Source organism: Equus quagga, unplaced genomic scaffold (genome assembly GCF_021613505.1).
Source record: "Equus quagga isolate Etosha38 unplaced genomic scaffold, UCLA_HA_Equagga_1.0 146_RagTag, whole genome shotgun sequence".
NCBI lineage: Eukaryota > Metazoa > Chordata > Mammalia > Perissodactyla > Equidae > Equus > Equus quagga.
Genome location: NW_025796728.1, coordinates 8,800,863 through 8,824,121, shown reverse-complemented (window position 1 = coordinate 8,824,121; position 23,259 = coordinate 8,800,863). Strand labels below are relative to the sequence as shown.

The 23,259-nt window shown below is 44.3% G+C and overlaps 1 protein-coding gene across 4 annotated transcripts in view; it reads left to right on the top strand.

Annotated features, from left to right (window-relative positions):
* The first annotated feature begins 242 nt into the window (after nt 1-242).
* LOC124232944 (LIM and calponin homology domains-containing protein 1) overlaps nt 243-23,259 on the top strand; it is a 311,710-nt gene continuing 288,693 nt past the window's right edge. For 2 of the 4 annotated variants that reach the window (XM_046649902.1, XM_046649901.1), the window contains exon 1: nt 279-646. In XM_046649902.1, coding sequence (XP_046505858.1) covers nt 551-646 — 96 coding nt within the window. In that variant the 5' untranslated portion in view covers nt 279-550. Of the gene's footprint in view, nt 647-23,259 lie in introns of all 4 variants that reach the window. The other 2 variants (XM_046649899.1, XM_046649900.1) reach the window with 2 other exon arrangements.

Below are 23,259 nucleotides of genomic sequence, written 5' to 3'. Positions count from 1 at the left end.
CCTCTTGACCCCGCTTCTGCGGCCCGGAGGGACTGCAGGTGCGGCGCGGCCACTGTCGGCGCGTCCCCCCGCCCCGCTGCGGCAGCGCCTGCTCCCCGCGGACGTGTGCGCCCGGCTCGGCGCGCGTCTCCCAGGTGCGGCCCGACCTCGGGACGTGCGGGGCGGGCGGCCGAGTCCCTCTCCTGGTCCCGTCGCGGGCAGGGAGGGAGACACCCAGTGCTCACTCTCGGTTATTTTTAGTCGGTAGCTGACAACCCTCCCCCCACCCCGAGAGGGGGCGGGGCGGCCCGGGAAGGTGGCGGAGAGGGAGCTCCCGGCGCCTCCGCGCTCGCTCCCGCCGGGGACTCACGGCGCGGCCGAGGCGGGGCGGCGCCCTCCGGCAGCGAGCGCGGCTCTCCTCCGGGACCTGCGCCGGCGCGGGAGGGGCGCGCGGGGAGGGCAGAGCGCGCGGGCGGGAAGGGGCGGGGAGCGCGCTCCTGCGGCGGCGGCGGCGGCGGCGGCTGTCCTCATCCCGGCGGCCCAGCGCTCGAGTGGACGCGGGGCTTCGCAAATGGCTTGTCCCGCTCTCGGTCTGGAAGCTCTTCAGCCCCTGCAGCCCGAACCGCCCCCCGAGCCCGCCTTCTCCGAGGCGCAGAAGTGGATCGAGGTAGGTGCCCGCGGCTGGCGGGCGGCCTTGCAGGGGCGCCCGGAGCCACCGACCCGCACACACACGAACGACAGGTCCAGCCTCGCCTCCCCCCCCCCCCATTTTCTTTTGCCAGCTGCTCGTGGTCACCCGCAAGGGCCTCGAGCGAGCTGCGATCCCTTGGCGCTTTGGCACTGGAGTCTCAGGCGAGGGTTGGCGCGAATGGGGGACACTGCAGTCTAGCTGTGCGTGTCGGGGTAGGAAGCGGTGCCCTGCGCCTCCATCCCTCCTGCCCGCCAGCAGCGCAAATCTCAGCTCCCGCCGCTTCCAGGCGCTGCCAAGGAAAGCGCAGTGCGAGCAGACGCGCCGCAAAGGCGCAGGAAGCGCGAGCCCCCGGAGTCCTTGAGGACGCCGCATTTCGGGGGTCCTGCTCCTGGTTCTCCCTTCCGCCTCTTGACCCCCCACCCCGCCCTTCTGGAGCGGAGTTGGCAGTGGCTCCACGGAAGCGCATCCCCCCGGAGCCTCCGGCTGTATTCCTGGCACCAGGTCAGGTGTGAGGCTGGCACGGCGCACCAGGCCGGGGAGCCTGCAAGACCCACCGGCGAGCGCGCTGTCCGCATAGACGTTGCCGAGCCATTGGCAGCCCCTGCTCCATCCCAGAGGCAGCGGGACGGGCTCCCAGGTGCCGGGTACCGGGTCCCCTTGGCATATTTCACTTCTTAAGTGACTCGGTGGCAGGCCAGGGAAATCACTGGAGTTCTCGGCTCAGTTCAGGAAGCGCTCGCGGAGTGATCCTGATTCTCGATGCCTATCTGTAGATGCACCTTGGGGACTCCTCCTGAAATGATGTGTCTGCGGGGGGTCAGGACACTTGGAGGGCGCGACGAGGGAAAGGTGACCCCTCCCCTAGGATCCGTGCAGTGAGCTTCGCTCGGCCTGAGGCTTAGCGTAAGGCGAATTTGACCCTCTTTGCCTCAGGGACAGGCAGCCCTCCTTGCCTGGTAGTTCGAAGGAAGAAATGTACCGCTAAGTCATGACCCAGCAATGATGAAGCCTGTTAGTACTCAGATTGTCACCTAGTGCCACCCTCCTGTGGCACCGCAGATCTCAAGGTGCTGCTGGAGTAACAGAGCTGCGATAGTACAGATTTAAGCCTGCCGAATCGCCTGCGGAAACCTCGCTCACTCAGTGCAGCTCTAATGCTCCACAGAGGCCTGCACCTTACAGGGCTAACCTCTTTGCTGCAAGCAAGAGTGTTAGGCAGAGTTTAGAAACATTTATTTAAAAATAGGGTTAAAGAAACAAAAGAGTAAGCTCCAGGCTCTATTGCTAAAAACTCCAGTCATGTCTCTCATAGTTTGATAGCTCATGACCAGATGAGAAAAAGAACTTGACTTTTTATTTTTGATATGTGTCTGGAAGGGCCTGGGGTGTGACAGGTGCTCTCTGGGCTGCATACTGAGGCTCACAGGACACACAGGAGGTATTTGTAGTCACTGGCTTAGTTGAGAGTTGGAGAGCTGTATTTTTTATGTTCTTGAACTTTAAAATTCTCAGGAGAGATTTTGGATGTGGATGGTGGTGAGGGGAGGATAGAAGAGCAGAACAATCTTACAATTAATGAAGGCAGGTGGTTTGTTCCCAATTTCCTAAATGGTGAGTAACACTGACATACTCTTTCTTAAAAAAAATATTGTGGTATAAGTTACATACTGGAAAGTGCACAAATCTTAAGCGCACATCTCCCTGAATTTTGACGTATGTATATGCTACTGTCACTCCCACCTAGATCAAGATTCGAAACATATACTCCAGCCCAGAAGATCATAGTCTGCTTTTAAGTGGTGGTATATTTCAGTCTAAATACTGTGCAATACACAAGATCAGCTTTTGTCCTGGTTACACAGGTTTAAAAAGAAGAAGGGCTTCCTTAAGAAAGTAGAGCCCCATTAGACCCTCTGGACAGTTTGTCATTATTCTTGATACCTTGCCACATACGCCAGTTTGAGAATGTGAAAGCCATCATGGGGTGTGCGGGGCTTTAGGACTAGGCAGCCTTGGCGCTCTGCTCTGCGTGTGCATTATTGAAGCGGCCTATCTCCTTTCAATTTCGGGAGTTGGGTTTCACGGAAAGGAGAGCTTCCCCTCCCAGGCTGTCTAAAAAGGTATTTGCTCCAGGGAGAGATGGAGACCTCCCCCCTTCCTTCCTGGAGGTTCGTCTTGAAATGTAAATGCCACGTCTGCAAACCGGGGCACCTAGGACCAGTAACAGATGGTTTTGCAGGCAGTTGCCTGGTGAACAGTGATTCCTCAGCTAATATAGCAGTAATGTGGTACTTAGTGCGAGCCGAATTCCCGGGGGGATTGTTATCTGGAGACAATTGCATCTCTTTTAGGGGCCCCATTGTCTTCGGCAACATCCTCATTGGTAGGGCTTTGTTTTCCACTTTTGTTCAGTTGGTGATTAAATTTCCCACAGGCCTTTTTTTTTTTTCTTTCTTTTGAGTCGTCAGGAATTTTACTCTTTCAGAAAAATGTTCCCTTGGGTGCAGCAGGTTAATAAACAAACTTTGCAGCTTGTCTGTCCTCCTCAGTCCTTGGTCTTCCTGGAGTCATGGGTTGGCCAGAAAACGTTCATTCGTCATAAAGGCTCAAGGAACAAGCTCCAGGAGATAACTCGTTAGTGAGGAATTTCTCGCCAGCAGCCTTGGCTACTTGATGACTGTGTTACCGGGCAGGAAATGGTGGCCTGGGAACCGTGCTCTCACCTCAGCCCACCCACAGCTTCTGCCTTGGCTGGCAAAGGTGAAAACCCTATTGGAGGTCACAGACCGTGTGAGAATAGCCGGGCCACACTTCCATGACTTCTTGTAGCTGTAGGAGCAGGCTGCGTGTCTTAATGTGGTTTGGGGAGACTGCTAAAGGAAACAGCAAACTTCAAATATTAACTCTGGCTGCCAGCAGGCGGGGCCCTGACTAACTTCCTTTCGCATTCCTATTCTAGAAGGCCTTCGTAAGCAAACGGCCAGCAAGGACAGCACAGTGGGTACGAGGGCAGCCTTCGGAGCCTGGCAGCCTAGGTTTGAATCCTGGCTCTATTGCCTTCTATCTGGAAGACCTTGGGCAGGCTGCGTTTCCTCTCCTTTTTATTCTAAATATTTTCTTTGAAAGATGGCTCTAGTTGTTAACAAAAATAACAAAAAGATATTGTTGAAAGTATCTGTAAAACGGGAATACTAATAATAGCTTACCTACCTCTTAGGAGTGCTGTGAGCATTAAATAAGTTAATATGTTTAAACTGCTTGGAATAGCGCCCACTGTCTAGGAAGTGTCATGTAAGTAATAGTATTATTATTACCATTAATATTACTACTGCTGTTACTCTTACTGCTACCATCACCACTGCTACCATTATTAATGCTACTGTTATTGCTATTGTTTCTGTTGTTGTTAATAGTAACTAGGACTCATTTTGACAGAAAATCCTCAGAACCCTAAGTTTCTAGTTAAAAAAATATAACTCAATCACCTAGTGATCTCATTCTACTGTCTCACCTGGGTACCTGGACTAGAAGTTAAGTAGATGCTATGTGTTAATCTAGAGATCAGCGGAAAACCTGTAATATTTACTCATAAAATGATCCTAGTAGTCCAGTAAGGCTTAGAAAATTATTCCTCAACATTATGTTGAATATTTAAGTTCAATGCATAGTCTTTGTTACCAGACTCCAAGCGGAATGCTCAATGCCTCTCCTCTTGCAGACAATCCAATATTAGATCATTATACAAATAGTAATTGTCTGAATATTCATCTCAAATGTAGCAATGCTTTGTTCACTGAAGTTGAGTCAACTCCTGCTAGGAAAAAGAATAAATTCCTCCACTTATTTTCCTTCCTCCTTCCTCCCTTATTTTCTTTCTTTCCCTTTTTTCCCCCCATGATGATATTTATTGAGTTATAAGAGGTCATTAGCAGGTAGACGATTCTGATTTTCTTGGTCCCCTCCCTCCCCTTTGCCTCTCCACCCACAACAATATTTATCTGTTCTGATCTGTAGTTCTTTTTAATGCCAAACACTTTCTGGAGAAACAGATGTCCCTTCGGCTTGGTTTCAGTTGTGATTTGGAGGAGCTTGCCAGGCCTTTAAGGAGGGGTTGGAAATTTCAACCCAACTCAGCCTTCCTTCTCAACTTGAGAAGTTTCTGGACTCCTTTAACTTTAATCATAGCATGCCTGTGGGGCTTGGTGATGAATATAATGTTATTTGTGACCTAATCGATATTTTGCATGAATGGGAACTAGTGCTGGAACGGATCAGTTCATCATTTTGGGTTGTTTCCCCTGCCCACATAGAATTGTTTTCTTATTCAACCGGGACCTGATTTTGAAGAGTAAAAGCACCGAGGGTACCTTAGCTCTCCAAGACTGAAAGATGTTGTATTGTTTGGCAGTAGGAAAATTAATGTGTAGTCTTTGAGGGAATCCAGTATTTAGTGGCCAGTAACTTATGACATTTGTGACGTAATGACGAGTGAACATATGCCATAAGTTATGTAGTCATTCTAGTTCTCCGCCTCTGTAGGGACTTGATGACTCTTATTATCTTTTTACTACAACAAAGATTTAACTTCGCATATGGTTCTCCATCTCTGCCTGGAGAGCTGAGGAAGAGGAAGAAAAACTTCTGGCTAGATCAAGAAAGGGTAGTGGTCTGAATGGATATGTAAATCAGAGCAGGCAGCATCTTTCTCACAATGACATTTAAATAGTCTGGCTTGTTTGTATACAAGGGCTGCTATGACACAATGCTGTCACGTGGTAGGAGAACAGAGAGGTCCCACAGATTTGGGGAAAGGGGAAGTGGAATGGGAGGTGGAGCTGGCACTTTCTTGCCCTAGCATCTCCCTGGAAACCGAGTTTGCATCAAGCAGGCTCCAAATGGCCAGACTGAGCTCTGGTCACCAAGAAGAGGTAGGGTGGAGCATGCGTTACCAGCAACTGGATCTTTTGGCCCCCTGCTCTCCGCCGATGGATGACAATGGAGCCATGTTGCAGACATCTGGCCGTGATTCTGTGGGTGGCAGTCAGTGCTAGGTGGGACCAGGCAGCTCCTGGAAATTGGCCTGGCAGCTTTTCTTTTTGTTTTGGACCCTTCTGAAACTTAAAAGTGTCATAGTTAGGGATAACATGACAATAAGAGTGACGGTAATGAAATTGATGCTTGTGGTGATAAAAGTTGATATTTATTGAGTGCTTACTATATGCCAGACACTGGGCTAAAAAGTCTGTGTATGCATTAACCCCTTATAAGTAAGTACTATTATTATTCCCATTTACAGATGAGAAAATTGAAGCTCTGAGCAATTAAATATCTTTCCCAAAGTCGTAAGTAAGTGGCAGAACTAGGACTTTAATCCAAAGCATCCTTTCTTAACTTCTACGAATATGTATATCCAGATATCCAAAATTTATGGTTGAGGAAATTGGGGCTTCTAGGAGTTAGGAGACTTGTCTAGGGTCACCTAGCCGGTAAGTACTTGTTAGTGTCAGGATTGGAACCCAGGCTGTCTGACTTTGCAGGCCTTGTTCTCTGATCCCTTATTTTGCTTCCCACATTTAGGACCATGTGTAAAGATTTCTGTAAGGACTGAGCTTTCTGTTCCTGTGACTGTGCAGAGGTGTCCGTCATGTCGTGTTCCACCCCCCCACCCCATACCTCCTCCACCCCTTCCCATAAGTGGAGGTGGGATGTGGATTTCAGAGGCTGTGGCTCCCTAGACTATTCCCCATAGTTTGTTTCTTTCAACTCCAGGGCTGGGAGGGTCTCCTCATTTGGACAGAGCACCTTAGGGTTACATTGGGTGGAGGGCAGGACCGAGGCCGCTAGGCAGGAGGAATCAGGTTTCTCACCTTTGCTTGCTGCCTTCAGACCTCCTATTGCTAAGGCAGAACTGGGCATTGGGGTTTGTCTGTAGTTCAGGGTTGCTAGAATCTAGTTTCTGTCTCCTGTTGTTACTGCCATAACCCCCAGTCTCTCCATTGAAGTTTTATTAGGGCAAACGGCCAGTGGGCAAGTAATTCCTTTTTTTTTAAGCTGGCTGATTCATTGTCATATGATTTTTTTAAGAGGACAGATATTCTAGAATATTTTATGTTTATGTGATTAGGGACCATGGCTCTTTTGTTATAGTTTTATCTCCAGTGCCTATTCCATAGTGGGGATGAATAAATGCGTAGTCTTTGTGTGCTTTTTACATTTTCTAATGGAGAAGGTGCATCATTCCATACCTTAACATTCCCCAGAGAGTTTGAGTAAGGACCTAATGCCGGTGTGGTCTGTTTTGTTCTTCAAATGTGGATGCGAAGAAATATCGCTTCTCAGGGCTGGTGTGTTTAAGCTGTGAGCACATCTGTCGGAGGCCTTTGCCACAGCTCCTTCACATTTACCTGCGAGTTCTCCCATGTGGACAGGGTCTCACCTGGGAACAGTTTTGTTGTTGAGGTCAGCCAAGAGGCAGGTCCTTCCAAGAGAGGAGATTGGTAGCCTCCCCTGCAGGTATCCAGGTCCCATCCCGAGGAGCTGAAGGTCTGAACAAAGCAGCTCTGAGACTCCTGGGAAGCTTCGCTTGTGGTTGGCATCCTTGTCATCTGCGTTCCAGTCTCACCCCCGTTATTTGGCCTTTATTTTCATGGCTGGAGACCGAATGACTAGTTGCTTTTTGACTAAACTACTCTCATTGGAACTAGATTTTATTTTTAAACCCAGTTCACTATTCCATGATTTAGAAAAATATGTAATACAAGTTTATATTATTTCCCCTCATTTTTTCCTAAGAGATGTGTGTGTGTTTACATTTGAAGCAAAAGAAAGGTATCAGAGATGATCCTTTTCGGGGAGGGGGGCAGGGAAGGGTGGGAAGAAGGATGACATCAGTGCAATTGCATGAGGAAAAGAAAGGATAATAGAACTTTGTTTTGAAGTGACTGACAAATATAAAAATATCCTAAACTAGAGGGTTACTAGATGATACAGGAAAAAAAATAGTCCTTTTTCAAAAAAAGAGAATGACAGAATATTGGAAAGACTGCCTGGACATGAGGTGATGTTATATATCTCTCTGCAAGGAGGAATGATGTCATGGAGTTCAGTTCTGCTGTGGGAAAATTCCATGTTTGCCATGTTGAAAACAACACTCCAAAAGAAACGTCCACATGCAGCTAACCCTGTTGGGATGGCTGTCGTATCTTGGAATTATCTTTGGCATAAGGGAAGAGAATGAGATGATGTTGTCATATAACATGCACCAAAGGAATAGCTTGACTAACACCTGCACCTAAACTTATACTACCTATCAGCAAAATGTACCCTTCCATCTGTGTTGGGACCTTAAGAATAAAATATTGGTTAGGCTGAGAAACCTCCATGTTTCCACTGTTCGGCATTCTGCCTGTGGTAGTTACCCTGGTGCAGCTACTGTGGGGTGAGCTTGGCCTCCTGGTCAGCCTTAGAAGTTAGGGACGTACCCCACCCATCTATCCCTAAATAGCCCATTAGGAGGGCCATGTAAGAATAGACCTGTACTTGTTTTTCCAATAAAGGTCAAGGGCAGAGGACTTGTGGCATTTTTATTTCCATGACCCAATACAAATATTTTCCGTGACCCAATATAAAAAATCCTCAGCCTTATTGTTTATCAAGGAATTGTGCTGTACCAAGGAATATTTATTGTGCTGAGTACACAGTTCTTTTTTCCTTCCCTAAGAAAGATTTTAAAAAACGGCATTCAAACAATTATTTTATTCTAGTAAGAAATTGAGTGAAGGCTAGGATAGGCTCAGTCAAATGGTTTAAAATATGAAAATAACTATTCGAGACACTTGGCTATCACTCAGTTCAATTCATTGTAAACACTAAAAATAAGCATTAATGGTGAAAGTAAGCGTAAATTTGTGCAAGTGTTTTAAATGAATTTTAAAATTCATTTCCTGAAAAGTGTTTATTAAGCTCCAACAGTATGCCTGGCATAGTGCTAAGAACCAGGGTTAGAGAGTGAACAGAATAGACATAATATCTGCCCACATAAAGTGCACAATGTAGTGGCTTCGGCGGGGAGAGGGGGAGCTTAAACAATAAATACATAATTGCAAATTGGGATAAGTACCATGAAGACAAAGAATGGGGGGCTTAAGAGAAAAGTGCTTTAGGCAGACGAGGACTCACGGTGAAGGTAATGTGTAAGCTGAGGCCATGAAGGCTGCTGAGCAGGGGAATTAGATTGATGCTAATTTATAGAGACAAGGGCTTGCGTGTACACACAACACATGCTTTTATTGTGATTATGTTTTGAAAAAAAAAAAGGTGGACTAGAACTCCTGTTAAAGTTCTCCAGGTGTGTTGAAGGTATGTCTGGGGGGAAGGGGTGGGGAAGGGAGCTGAGTCAGAAGTTCTCGAAAATTCTTGCAGGCCACTCAGAGTAGGATGTGCGTGATGATCCGTTACACCTCTTAGGACCAGGGCACAGACAAAGCAAGAACTCTTCTTCTAGGAGAAATGGGAGAGAGGACTGTGGGATTTGTGTTTGAGCCTGGACTCTGGGTTAAAATTCTTACACAAAATAGGGGCTGTAGAGGCTGCACTTTGCTCTGAGGGGAGAAAGGGCAGGAGGAAACCTGCCTGCTTTTCAACGAGTGAGCAGAGCCATTTCTTGTGAGACTTTGGGTGGTGACTCACAGATGTCCCCTGATTTGGGAACTTGCCCCAAAATTCCTCCAAAAGAAGGGGCTTTATAAACTAATAAAGTCATGTACCATTTGGGAGCCCCGTAAGTTGTAAACTCTGGAGGTCTGTGACTTAGGTTTCTTTGAACACTTGAGCCCACCATCTCTAGACCTCCTTTCTCATGGTCCAACATGGCTGCTAGGGATTCATCATCACATCACCTCTCCAGGAAGCAGGATAGAGGAATGGACAATGAAGATTGCATCCTTCCCTTATAAGGTGCCTTCGGGAAAATTCCTCCTGATACTTCTACTTCCCTTTTATTGCTCAGAATTTCAGTAACATGGCCACTCCTGATTGCAGGGGAGGCTGCAGTGTCCGCAGGTAATAGTCTGGGTTCTGTTCCTCAGGAGAAAGGAGAGAATGGCTGTTGAGATAGGGGCACCCTGGAGGATTCCCCTTCTCCACTTCTCCAGGGACAAATCCTTTCAAGACAGAGCTTCAATAGGACTGCCTCTGAGGCAGACTCCCCGATTCCTCTAAGCCTGTTAATCCTTCCTTCTCTGTGCACACCTGACATTTAGTATTTACCTCTGTTAGAAAAGCTGTCATATTACATTGTAACGAACATATGGTTGCGTGGGATCTGCCTCCTTAGGTGAGCCCTAGAGCTCTTGTGGCCAAGGACTGGGTCTTAGTCATCGTCTCACTCCTTGGTTTATTGCCTCTGCTCCTCAATAGGGCCCCATACCCACATCACCCACCACCCGAGAGATTTTGTCAGTGAGCCTGTGCCTGGCTACAGTTACCTGATTGGCACTTGGACTCTGCTGTGGCGGAGAAAATAGACTCTGTTGCTGCCCTGACAGGAAGCAAAGTGTTTTGTTTTTTTTAAAGACTGATTAAAAAAAGCAGTTACCCAGTAGTTGCCTAGAGACGGTCTGCGATTGGACAGTTGGAAAGTGGTTCCACTGTTGGCTCTTGGGTAGGCGATATCAGTTGAAAGAATTATTTTAGGAGGCCAACCTTCCCCTCAGGTTGGACTGGTGTAGGGCTCCCTGCCCTTGGAGATCCCCTCTGCAAGTTTGCAATGTTTGCTGGGAGAACAAACATCTTTCTTTAAATAAACATGCCCCCGCATTCTGCTCTGGGGCTGCTACGTTCCCTTTCTCTCCTCACTCAGAGCTGTCAGTCAGCCTCCTCTCTCATCTGTTGCAGGAGTCCAGATAATTCCCATTTCCTAACGAGAGAAAGATCAGTACTTCCAATTACAGGATATCTACAAAAAAAGCACTGAGGAATTTTTATTATAGTAGTCACCTGTATGAGTTCTTGTTGGGTATTTTTAAAAGGAAGATACCCCACAAAAACGAATGACCAGTAGCTGGTGTTAATAAATGACCATGGTTATGACCCAATGGAAACACTGAGAAATAGCATCCTCTCTGCCTTTCCTACAGAAAATTATGAAAGGAGCTGGTGGAGCTGAATGTTGTCAGCAACCAACAGATGTGGTTGCCGCCTGTTTCCGCAGGGACCTTGCAAGATGTCATAAATAGGAGGGGAGGGTGACAAGAGGAAGGCTGATTCATCATGTTGCAAGAGTTGACAGAATGTGATAATGTAAAATGATAAGGTGGCTAGTTCAGAGCCAAATAAAACTAATAGTAGCTAACACACTTCTAGACCACTTATTGTGTGCTGGTGCTAGTCTGGGCGCTTGTTTGAGTTAATGGGATGAGAGATCTATCTATCTATATCTACAGATAGAGAGATATATCGTCTAGCACAGTGCCTGGCACATAAGGTGCTTCTCAGGTAAGCACCATTTTAGGCCTGTTTTACAGATGGGAAAATGGAGTACAGTTAACTGATTTGCCTGAAGTCACACAGTTAGTAAGTGGCAGAGCTGGGATTTGAGCCCAGGCAATCCTGTTCCAGAGCTTGAGCTTGGGCTGGTGACTGCTAAGCTCTAGAAGTAAAAGCAAAACTTCTAAAAAGATCATGATCGCAGCTAACTATCTAACCAAACAAACAGATGACCAGCTGCTTCTTCTCTCCCTCCTCTTTCCCTGAATAGCTGTTTATTCAGCATCTTCTGTGTGCGTGGTACTGTCAGTTGCTAGGAGACAGTTCCACCTCTATAGCTCCTGAGCACATTCTCTGAAACTGGAGCCCTGTCAGTGTTTTTAAAAAGATAAATTTTGGCAGAAGAGTGGCTAGGACTATTATGAAAAACCATTACAGGAGCAGAATAAACCATAGTCGATGGGTGGAACTATTTTTACTCTCTTTCTCTTCACCAACTTTTCTCTTTGAGACCTGGCTCCCACTCTGTATTCAAATAGTCCTAGATATTGAGATCTAGAACTGAAATTATTATCAACAAGGGGAAGAAAAACCTGTGTATTTAGGGTGTCTGCCTGCCAGGCGTTGTGATGTGTCATCCTGTTTAGTCCTTGTGTAACACAGATATCCATTGCGCACTGTCCTAGTTCAAGGTTCTCTCCCGTGTCTGTTCACTCATGTTAAGACTGGCAGGCAGGCTGGTCAGGACTCCGATCTCACGTGGCTCCTAGGCCTTCAGACGGTGCCCCTCACGGTGGTTCTTCTCTTGGTCTACCCATATGGCACCTCCTGGTCGCAGCTCCACTTCCAGACCCCTCACCTGGCATGGGCCCCTGGTGTTCTGAGCAAATACAGTTGGCTCTGCTGTAATTTATGTTTCTTTAATATGAATTATTGCATATGCAATTGGGAAATAGGGAATGATGCTTTGTAAGACACAAGTGGCAATGGTTCTTGTGAGATTTTTCTTAGCATCTTAATATTTTGCATCACCAAATAGCAGCAGTTGAAAGCAAAGGAGGCTAGTAGAGGTGAACCAGGAAGGCGATCGCCCCTTGTTCTTGCTCTGGGCACCACTTGGCTTGTGCTTATTAAAAGGTCTGATTTTCCCAGATTGTCCTGCATTTTTCTCTTATCTCTGTAACGCAGCAGCCTCAGTCTTTCCTCACACCTTTTCCACCATGCACCCTTGCACTGCTCCATCGTTTTGGTGAAGTCCTGTGTATATTCTCTAATTAGAAACAGAACACATCTTTTTTATCTGTGCTAGTGGTTTTCAGTGTTCTTATTGTTTTTTTTTGTTAGTGTGCTGATTACAAAGTTGAATGGGATTTGAGCCTCCTGACCCAACTCTATATTTTCAACAAGCCCTGTTCCTGTTCAGTTAGTGATTTTGCAGAATACAAGGTTTTTGGTTATTTGTCTTATTTTGGGATATTATTCATTCATTTTCAGGAATGTGCATCTTATTTTACAGTAGAAATACTTGGATCTTAATGTTTTGTGTGTGTTTTACTCTCTCTCGTTCACATGCTCATACACTCAGATGTATGAAACAACGGCTTGAAGATTCCCGATGCTGGAGTCTGGGATCTTAGGTCATAAGGAAACTTTTTTAGGAAGTTCACATTCCTATCTACTGTCAGAAGACATTGGACAACATTCCCAGGAGAAGTTCCTATTACTTTTGGAGAGGAAGGGGAATAGGGCAGCCTTTTTCGTGAGACATTTTTCTTTGAGAATTTGTGCTTTGGTAGTACTTAACACATCACCCTTCTCTCCAAGAGAACCCACAAAAGTTCTTTGTTGAGGGTCAGAAGCTGTTGGGAGGTGAATCGGAAATGAGGAAACTGAGACTTGGGGTAAGTGGTTTGTCTGAGGGTCGTTGACTTCTAGGCTGTTGTTATTTGTTGTGGCCTTCCTGCACCAGTACTTGTGTATTGGTGATTTGTCTCAATTTGGGACATTCTTCTTTTATTCATCATATACTTATTGAGCACGTCCTAGGAACTCAGTAGTAGATGAGACAGATGTGGTCCCCCCACTTGTGGGGTTAAATTCCATGAGGAAAGACAGGTCCTGAACACAGGATTCCATGTGTGCTACCTGTTCAGAAAGGGAGAAGTAGGTTGTGTGGAGTACAGAGAGGCCCCGGACCTCCTTTGCTCTGTGGGCCCTCGGGCAGGCCTCCCTGAGGAAGCGCTGTTTCTGCTGAGACTCAAAGGGTGAGCAGGAACTGGCCAGACAGAAAGGAGCAGGCAGTCGTGTTCTAGGTGAAGGCTGCAGGCTGTGTGAGGACTCCAAAGGAAGAGTCAGAGGAGCAGTGAGGCGGAGCGTTGGCCGTCAGCGTGAGGAAGGTGCAGGATGAAGCTGGAGAGGGTAGGGGAAGGGCTGCTGAGCCCAGGTGCAGGAGGTGGGAGTCCTCAGTGCTGCCTGGCTCTAACCTGGGATCATGGTTGGCTCTCTCGTGATGAATAGTCGTCAGATTTTCTCCAAGCTCCCTCAAATTACCATAGATCATGACAAAAATTTATGAGGGCTTATAGCCTGACTGGCCCTGTTCTAAGCATTTAACTTCTCAACTATCCTGTGAGCTATATACAAACTCTTGAATACCCCCATTTTATAGAAAAATAAGTAAATGGCCAAAGTCCTATAGTCATTGGATGATGGAGCTGATCTTCAAACCCAGGCAGTCTGGCTGCATTACTTGTGGTGGTAACCACCATGCTATGGGGTGTGCTACAGGCTCTTCTCCAAGGGTGTCCTTGAGGGATATTGGTGAGGGGGAGCCATAGTGAGGAGTTGTGGGTTGTCTAAGGATGCTGGAGGCCAGTGTTGGCCTTAGATATGTTTTTAGTATTTTTAAAGAAACCCCCAAAATGAATCTCCTCACTTAATACACTGCTTGATAGTTGGCGCTACCTGGAAAGGAGAGAAATCTTATCCAAAGGAGGTTCCAGGCATCTCCCCAACCCCACATTCTAATGCTTATGGGGACTCTGAACCCCAAGTGGCCTGATGGACCTTAATGTTTCTGTGACATGCTAGGCCACTGACTTTTAACTTCCATCGAGAGTTGTGTATTGTATGATGTGTGAAAAAAATTTGCTTTTATTCATTTGGTTTTATATGAGTGTGTGTTTGGTAATTTTTTCATTCAAAAAACCTTTTGTGTTAGTTAGTATTCTGATGGCTGCAACCAATAGAAATCCAACCCAAACTGGTGTTAGAAAAAAAGATAGTTTGTTGGCTCATTGACAATCTCGAGGTAGATCCCTACTTTAGGCTGGCTCAGCAGCTCAATGATATCTGTAAGGACCCGGATTCTCTCAGCCTTTCAACTGTGCTGTGCACCGCATGGCTTTATGCTCAGGCTTTGCATGGTGCATCCATTCTTGCCCCACCCCCAAAAGTCCAGGCTTTGCTACTTGAGGGCTGGCTGGGCAAGAGCAATTCTGGTCCTTGTATTCTCTTTACACCCTCTGGGCAGAGAAAGGGAACACATCCCTCGTTCATGATCGCCCAGGAAATAGACAAGTTGATTAGCTTAAGCCAGTCAAAGTCCACGCTGGTCCATCCCTAAGAAAGGTTCTTGGCTTTTATCCATTTGAGAAGCTGTGAATCCCCTAAAGAAAAATCTGAGGGGAGTGGATGCTGAGTAGGCCATCAATAAATTTTACCAACTTTTAATTAAAATGTGGTAATATATAGGAATGCATACATGGGTTGTAAGACTATAGAGAAAAGCAAGGAAATACTTAAAATACAAGCTCAGAACAGTGGCTACTTCTTGGAGGTAAGCATGGGATTATGATCTGGGGTTGGTTAAAAAAGGCATTAATAGGTACTGGCCCAGTGGAGTAGTGATTAAGTTCGCAAGCTCAGCTTCGACAGCCTGGGGTTTGTGAGTTCAGATCCCGGGCATGGACCTGCACACCGCTCATCAGGCCTTGTTGTGGTGGCATCCTATATACAAAATAGAGGAAGATTGGCACAGGTGTTAGCTCAGGGACAATCTTCTTCAAGCAAAAAGAGGAGAATTGGTAATGGATTTTGTCTCAGGGCCAATCTTCCTAACCAAAAAACAAACAAACAAAAGGCATTAGGAGATTGTTTTAGTCCTATTGTTGTAAGACTAGAAAAGGGTCAGTTTTAGAGGTATCATTGAATGTCAGGTGTCTAACCCTGCACCTAATTGGTTCTACTGGTTTTGGTAGTTCTTTTGGTTTCTAGGTATAAAAATGTGATTGAATGAATCAGATTGATTTTGAAGTGTTGATTAAAAGATAATATAACCCACACAACTCAATAGCAAAAAATCCCCCAATATTATTAAAAATTGGCAAAGGAACTGAATGGACATTTTTCCAAAGAAGACCTACAAAAGGCCAGCAGTTACATGAAAAGGTGCTCAACATCTCTAATCATCAGGGAAATACAAATCAAAACCACAATGAAATATCACCTCACACCTGTTAGAATGGCTGTTATAAAAAAAGACAAGAGATGACAACTATTGGTGAGGATGTGGAGAAAAAGAAACGCTCATACACTGTTAGCGGTAATGTAAATTGGTGCGGCCATTATGGAAAACAATATGAAAGTTCCTCAAAAAATTAAAAATAGAACTGCCATCTGATCCAGCAATCTCACTTCTGGGTATATATCCGAAGAAATGAAAGCAGGATATTGAAGTGATATTTGCACTCCCGTGTTCATTGCAACATTATTCACAAGAGCCAAGACTTAGAAACAACCTAAGTGTCCATCAACAAGTGAATGGATAAAGAAGATGTGGTATATATATACATTTATACAAGGGAATATTATTCAGCCACGAGAAAGAAGGAAGTTCTGCCATTTGCAACAACATGGATAGACCCTGAGGGCATTCTGCTAAGTGAAATAGGCTAGACAGGGAAAGACAAATACAGCATGGTGTCACTTATATGAGAAACCTAAAAAAAGTCAAACTCACAGAAAATGAGAGTAGAAAGTGATTGCCTGGGGCTGGCAGGAGGAATAGACAGAGGCTGGTAAAAAAGTACAAACTTTCAGTTATAAGATGGATAAGGTCTGAGGATCTAATGTATAACATGTTGAGTATAGTTGATAACAGTGTACTGTATAATTGAAATTTGCCGAGAGAGTAGAACTTAAATGTTCTCCACCCGCCCTGCGCCGCCCCCCCCTCGCTCCCCGCCCAAAGTGTGGTGATGTATGTGTTAATTGACTAAATGGGAGGACCCTTTTCACAGTGAATGTGTATATCAGATCGCCATGATGTGCTCTTTAAATATCTTAGAATTTTATCTGTTGATTATACCTCAATAAAGCTAAACAAGTATATGTATAGAAAAGTCCATCCTGGGTATCTCAACTTTCCTTTCTTCCCAATATATATATATGGACCTTTTTACTGAATTATGAAATAGCAGCTTTTTAAAAAATGTTAGAAATGCAAGTATCCAATATCAGAATCTGATTTGTTTTCCCCATTGAATTTCATATTCCTCAGGTAAGGATGAATCTTGTGGAGCCTGAAGCCTAGAAATAGCAAAACCACACAGTTGCTCTTTGCTGGACACTCCGGGACTGGAGAATGTTCGGCTCTGTGCCTGCACACTCCCCAGGCATGTGGGGCCCTTCTAAAAGTGGATACCGCGGCTGTCGCCCACTGATCCTCTGGTTGAGTGACCCAGATTGGCACAGTGCAGCTGGGTCCTAGCAGAGCCTGTACGGGAAAGAGGAGGGTAAAAATAAAAACTCGGATGGTTTAGGCAGAGTCAGGATGCTTGAAAGCTCACTGGTTACTTCGCTAGTCCTTGGTCAGATTTTCACTTTTTTTTTTTTTGAAAGGGATAGTGAGGGTTAGAATGACACTTTTCTAGGTTTCTTAGATTTGGTAAAATAGTTTCATTCAGCACAGCAAAACAAAGTCTGGGGTGCTTTTTCAATATATAGAAAATATGTTTATTGAGTTTAGAACGTTTTGCCCTTGACATGAGTTTCTTATTTATCCCATTATTCAACATTCTTTAATAAACTTTTTTCCAAGGGCGTCTCTTTTATGGAGTTACTCTCTGAAATAAGATCACTCTCATTTTTTGTTAATAGAATGAAATGAGCTTGTCATTATAGTTTTAAAAAATATGTAGTTTTCTTTATCTAAAAAAAATGAATAACAGTGTTTAATTATGGTGTCAGTTATCCAATGAGAATAGTTTTTCAACCTTGCCATTGTTTTAGATTTTGACATTTATATTTTTAAAGTGTGAATTTGCTAATTTTTGAAGCTCTAGTCCGTATTATTGGAAATATTGAAATTTTATTTTTGGCATTTGACTAAGAGATTTTCTTTTTTAGTACAAATGCAGATTCTATGTCACATTTTCCTTGGTTACTGATAGCTTTGAACTATGTGAGACTTTTTTTTTCCTCCTGAATGTTTTGTGGCTTTTAATGTAAACGTCTCTCTGTGATCTGTAGACTGAAAATTAAATCTCCAAATGGCCTTTGCCTTGCAATAGCAATTAAAAAGAATATTGAATATTTATATTTAAAATGTATGGGAAATGTGAGTATAACATATTTTAAAAGTAAAATGATCTTACAATACCCTAGTGGAGATACATTTCTGAAAAAACAGTTTTTTTTCCTGCAATATTTATATCATCATTCTGCTTTCAAATAAAAGTTCTCTAAGAATTTTCTTATATTTTCATTCATTAAGTTACCCATTTACAAAAATCTCTTAAGAGCCTACTAATGGCTATGGGTTTCTTTTGGGGGTGATGCAAATATTCTAGAATTAGATAGTGGTGATGGTTGGCCATTTATTTATGTTACTTAGTGAAAATACTAAAAAATTCTGAATTATACACTTTAAAAGGGTGAGTTTTATGGTTTATCAATTATATCTCAACAAAAAAAAATCTATTAAGAGCTCTTCATGTTCTGAGCACTCTTCTCAGTCCCCAAGACATATAAACAAACACATAAAATTAAAACTTCTAGGTATATATTAGTTAGCTCTTGGTGCAATAGTGCAGTATAACAAACCACCCCCAAAACTCAGTGGCAGATAGCAATAGTATTTTTTTTCTTGTTCATGAATTCAAGTGTCAGCTGGAGTGGGTCTGCCTCAAGATCTGGGTTGGCTGCGTTTGGTTTAAGACTGAGAATTGGGTTCAGATCTGCTTCGTGTGTCTTTGTTCTCCTTAGACCAGACGCTACCTGGAGGATATTCTCTTCATGGCCAATGAATGACAGGTGCACCAGAGCTCAGCCAAATCATGCAGTGGATTTAAAGTCTCCACTTGCATCACATCTACTCACATTCCACTGCCAAAGCAAATGATGTGGCCAAGTCCAAAGTCACTGGGACAGGGAAAGACATTCTGCGCACAGTAGAAGGGGAGGAAAGTGAATATTTTTCAAAGGATACTCCAGTATACCAAAAAGTGTAAGGAAACAAGTCTGTGCAGGGTTCCAGGGATCCACAAAGGAAGAAGTAAACATTTCTCCTTGGGTGGGGATCAGCATCTTTGAGGAGATGGGCATTGGGTTGAGTCTTGAAAAATGAGCAAGTGTTGTTCATTGGATGGGGAAGGTAAGGATGAGATGTGAGAGAAAGGGCTGGAGAGGGCCCTTCTAGATCATGAGAGGGGCTTGAGACGAGGCATGGATGTTTGCAGAAGCAGGTGCGCTTTAGGAAGCAGCAGGGCTGGAGCATAACATTTGGAGAGGGCTGTTGAGAGAAGAGGCTCTGGGTCATATCAATGAAGGCCTTCTGTACCATGCCTTAGGGTTTAGTGCCAGAACTAAAAGAGCCGGGCTCCGGAGTCAGACAGCCTGAGTTCAAAACTTTGCTCTGCCACTTACTAGCTCTGTGACTGTGGGGAACTTACCTAGCTTCTCTGTGCCTTGGCTCATCATCTGTAAAATGGTAAGAGTATTTACAGTATCTATCTCATGAATTGTGGTTAGGATTAACAAGCTAATACACTTTTCTAGAAGGCCTCTGTAAAAGTGCTGGATATATAGTCAAGTACTCGATAGGTGTTAATTACTATTAGTATTTTTTTAGTGGAGTTTAGATTTTATCCATAAGCAAAGGGAAATAATTGAAAAGTAAGGAGAGGATGTAATTATTTTATGTTTTGGGAAGATGACCTTGGTGGCAAAGTAGGGAATGAGTATGGTGGCCAATATTTAAGCCAGGGGGCCATAGGGTTGTTGCAGGAATATAGATAAGAGGTGATGTTGGCAACAACAGTGAGAGTGAATGTGAGAGATGTTAAGGATGTAAAATTGATGAGGTTTAGTGAGTGAATAGATGTGGGAGGTGAGAGGAACGAAGAAATGGAGGGGGCTCCCAAATTTATGGCTCAGGCACCTGAGTGGTATGATATCCCAAGGTAGGGAACATAGGAAGAGGAGTGATGTGAAGAGAAAGAGGATGAGTTCAGGTTTGAATGTGTTATTTGAGGAACCTGTGAGATAATCAAGAGGGTTTAAGAAGCAGGAGCCTTTGCCTGTAAGAGTTAGGAGGACAGTGGGACTTGCTTGGAGTTAATGCAGTAATTATAGAGGTTCAAGGCTTGGTGGGAGTTCAAGGCTGAGAGAGGGAGTGTAGATTATTATTTCATGGTGCTTGACAGTGAAGAAGGGAGATAGCAGTAAATAGTAGGCGGAGAGGAACATAAAGTTGCAGTGGGATTTGTTTTGTTCTGTATTTAAGGATGGGAGAGACTTGAACACATTAGAAAGTTTTGAGAAAGGAGGAGAAGGGAAGATGTTGCTTATGGAACAGTGAGAAGGAAAGATTGATGAAACAAGGTTTCTGAGACATACAGGGAGGGAAGTGAGAGTAGATATAAATAGGAGAGGAGTACCTCTAAATATTTGTGAAGAAAATTGTTAAAAGTTTTGTGATAGTGCATTAGTTATCTATTGCTGTGTAACAGATTAGCCCAAAACATAGCAGCTTAAATCAACAAATATTTATCATTTCACAGTTTCTGTCAGAAATGTCAGAAATTTGGGAAAGATTAGTTGGATGCTTCTATCTCAGGGTCTTTTTTGAGGTTGCAAACAAGATGTTGGCTGGGGCTCAATCATCTGAAGCCTTGACCAGGGCTGGGAGTTTGGTCTTTCCTGGCTGTTGGCAGGACATCTTAGTTCCTTGCCGTCTAGACTTCTCCATAGGGCTGCTTGAGTGTCTTTATAACATGACAGCTGACTGCTCCCCCTCCACCCCAAGTGAGTGATTCAAGAGAACAAAGAGGATGCCACAATGCCTGTTATGTCTGGCCTCAGACTTCACATGCTACCATATCTGCCACATGCTACTCCTTAGAAAAAAGTCGCTAAGAACAGCCCACACTCAAGAGGAGGGGAATTAAGCCTTACTTGTTGAAGAGAAGAGCATCAAAGAATTTGTGGACATATTTTAAAACCACCATAAGTGGCTACCGAATCAACATGTACTTTTAACTGTAACTGCTCATGTATCATGTTTTAAATATATGGAATTCAATATTAGATATTCTCATATATAATCATTTGTCCTAATCTAGTCTATTTGGATAAATGGTGAGTTTAAGATATTCTCTTTAGGTATATTTTCCAAAATGGATCTACTCTTTTAAATTATGAAGTTGTAAACAATAACAACAAACAATATAGGAATAAAGAGCCACCAAACCCAGAATCTTACCTGATACAGGTAATCACTGGTAATATGCATCATTTATACCTAAACCTATGTTGCTCAATGTTTTGCTCAGTTCTGGAGCCTTTTGTTCAAACAAAATGTTATAGAGGTTTGGGATTTCTCAAATTTTATTTTTTTAAATAAACATCCGGTTATAGTTACTGCCTCTTTGCTAGTGGAGAGCTCTCGCCCAGCAGGTCTCAACTCTGGCTGCACATTAGAATCACTTGGGAGCTTTTGATTTAAAATGATCTGGATCAGGGCCTGGGCATTATTATTTCAGAAAAACTTTCCCCAAGTGATTCCAATGTGCAGCCAGGGTGGAGAACCCAGCAGATGACACAACAAGTGAAGAAGTTGCATGGGGTAATATTGGCAGATGTAGGATTTAGAACTTATTTTAATGATTATGTCTGTGGGGGTGTGTGAAGGGATGTGCATCCTGGAATATAGTTATATTTTTTGCCAACAACATCATTCCTAGTTCAGATGATGGGATGAGTGATCAGTATTTCATGGTGGACTTTAAATAACAGTATGAAATTCCGGATACCTAAGCAAACTTGACAACAGTTTCTTTAGGAGAATCTTCCTATTTTCCTCATCGAGTCACAGATGTCCCAGGGTATAAGCTCACATCACAGTCACTGTCCTTTGCATGACTGCCTTCATTTATTCAGTAAACAGTTCTTGAACACCTGTGATGTGCTAAGTATTATGCGAGGCACTGAATGTCCAAGGAAGAATAAGATGTAGGCTCTTGCTTTAAGTGAGTGACTCTCCATCCAGCATGGGAGGCCAGCAGGCACACAAACAAGAAGAGGCAAAGGTAACAAAAATTTAAGAACTGTTATTAAACAGCACAGAACCAACCAGATGATATTTTAAATACCCAAAGAGAAATGTCAACAAGAGGGAGCAGAGAGAGGGGAGCACGTGTATAATTCCGTATTTGTGTTTCCCTCGCAGTAGGAACAGAATTAGTACGGTTGATTGCACCAGTTCTTCATCCTGTCCTGTATATGCATCCTTTGCCAAGTGACTGCAGTTCTTTCCAAAGAAGTGGAGTCTATTTCCCTACCCCTTGGATCTAGGGAGGCCTTGTGACTAGCTTTGGCCAATAGACTGTGGCAGAAGTGATGACGTGCCAGTTCTAAGCTTAGACTGTAAAATGCCTTGTGTAATTCTGCTTGTTTTGCTTCTCTGCCATCACTACGAGAAGATGCCCAAGATAGCCTGCTGGAGGATAAGAGACCATGGACAGAGCCAAATTACCCCCGTTGTCTCAGAAGAGGCCATCCTAGATCAGCTAACAGCCAGCCAACGCCTATAGCAGGGTTTCTCAACAGCAGTACTGTTGACATTTGGAGCTGGATAATTCTTTGTTGTGGGGGGATGTCCATTTTAGGATGTTTAGCATCATCCCTGGCCTCTACCCATTAGATGCCAGTAGCACCCACCCGCCTCTAGTTATGACAACCAAAAATGTCTCCAGACATTACTAAATATCTCCTTGAGAACAAAACTGCCTTTGACTGAGAACTACTGCCCTGTGCTTATGAGTGTGTCCATCCAAGATCAGCAGAACTACCTAGCTGCTGACCCCAAAAGCATGAGCAATAAGTGCTTATTGTTTGCCATTGAAGTTTGTGATTGTTTGCTCTATAGCATTTTTGTGGAATAGGCAGCTAATACAATGAGTAAAAACATGGAAACATGAAAACGAAAGGTGGAACTGGACAATAATGAGTAGTCCACTGGACTTTGTGCTTTGTGCTTTGTGGAAGCACAAAGAACACATTTGTAGGTAGAAGGGGTTAGTGTGGGGTATAGACAAGGCTGAAAATCTAGGTTGCAGGCTGTATCCATGGAGACTGTAGGCACTTTGGTATGAATTGTGGGCATGATTATTTATGGGCAGAGGGGAGCCATTAGTGGTTTTATTTATGTATGTATTATTTATTTATAGCAGAGAGAACAGAGTTATCAGTCTGTAGGAGGGAGGGGGAATTGGAGGCAGGAGGGAGGGTTTTGCAGTAGTTCAGCTGATTGGTGCAGAAGGCCTGAAGTGGGAGAGTGACTGTAGGTTTGAAAAGGAGGGGATGGCTGCCAGAGACATTCGGGTGTAAAGTGGTACAGCTTGGTAACCTGTGCGTTACTGCTTTTGCACTTTTGGTTCCCTCTGTGTGAAATGTCCCCCCTCCTCCAGTGATCCTCTGCTCAATCTTCACACTCAGCTGAAGGCTCAGGGAAGTCTTTTGGGTGGTCTTCCATGTGTCCTGAAGGGAGAGCTTATATGGCTCTTACTGCTGTTGTTTTTTTTCTTTTTTTACAGATTGACACC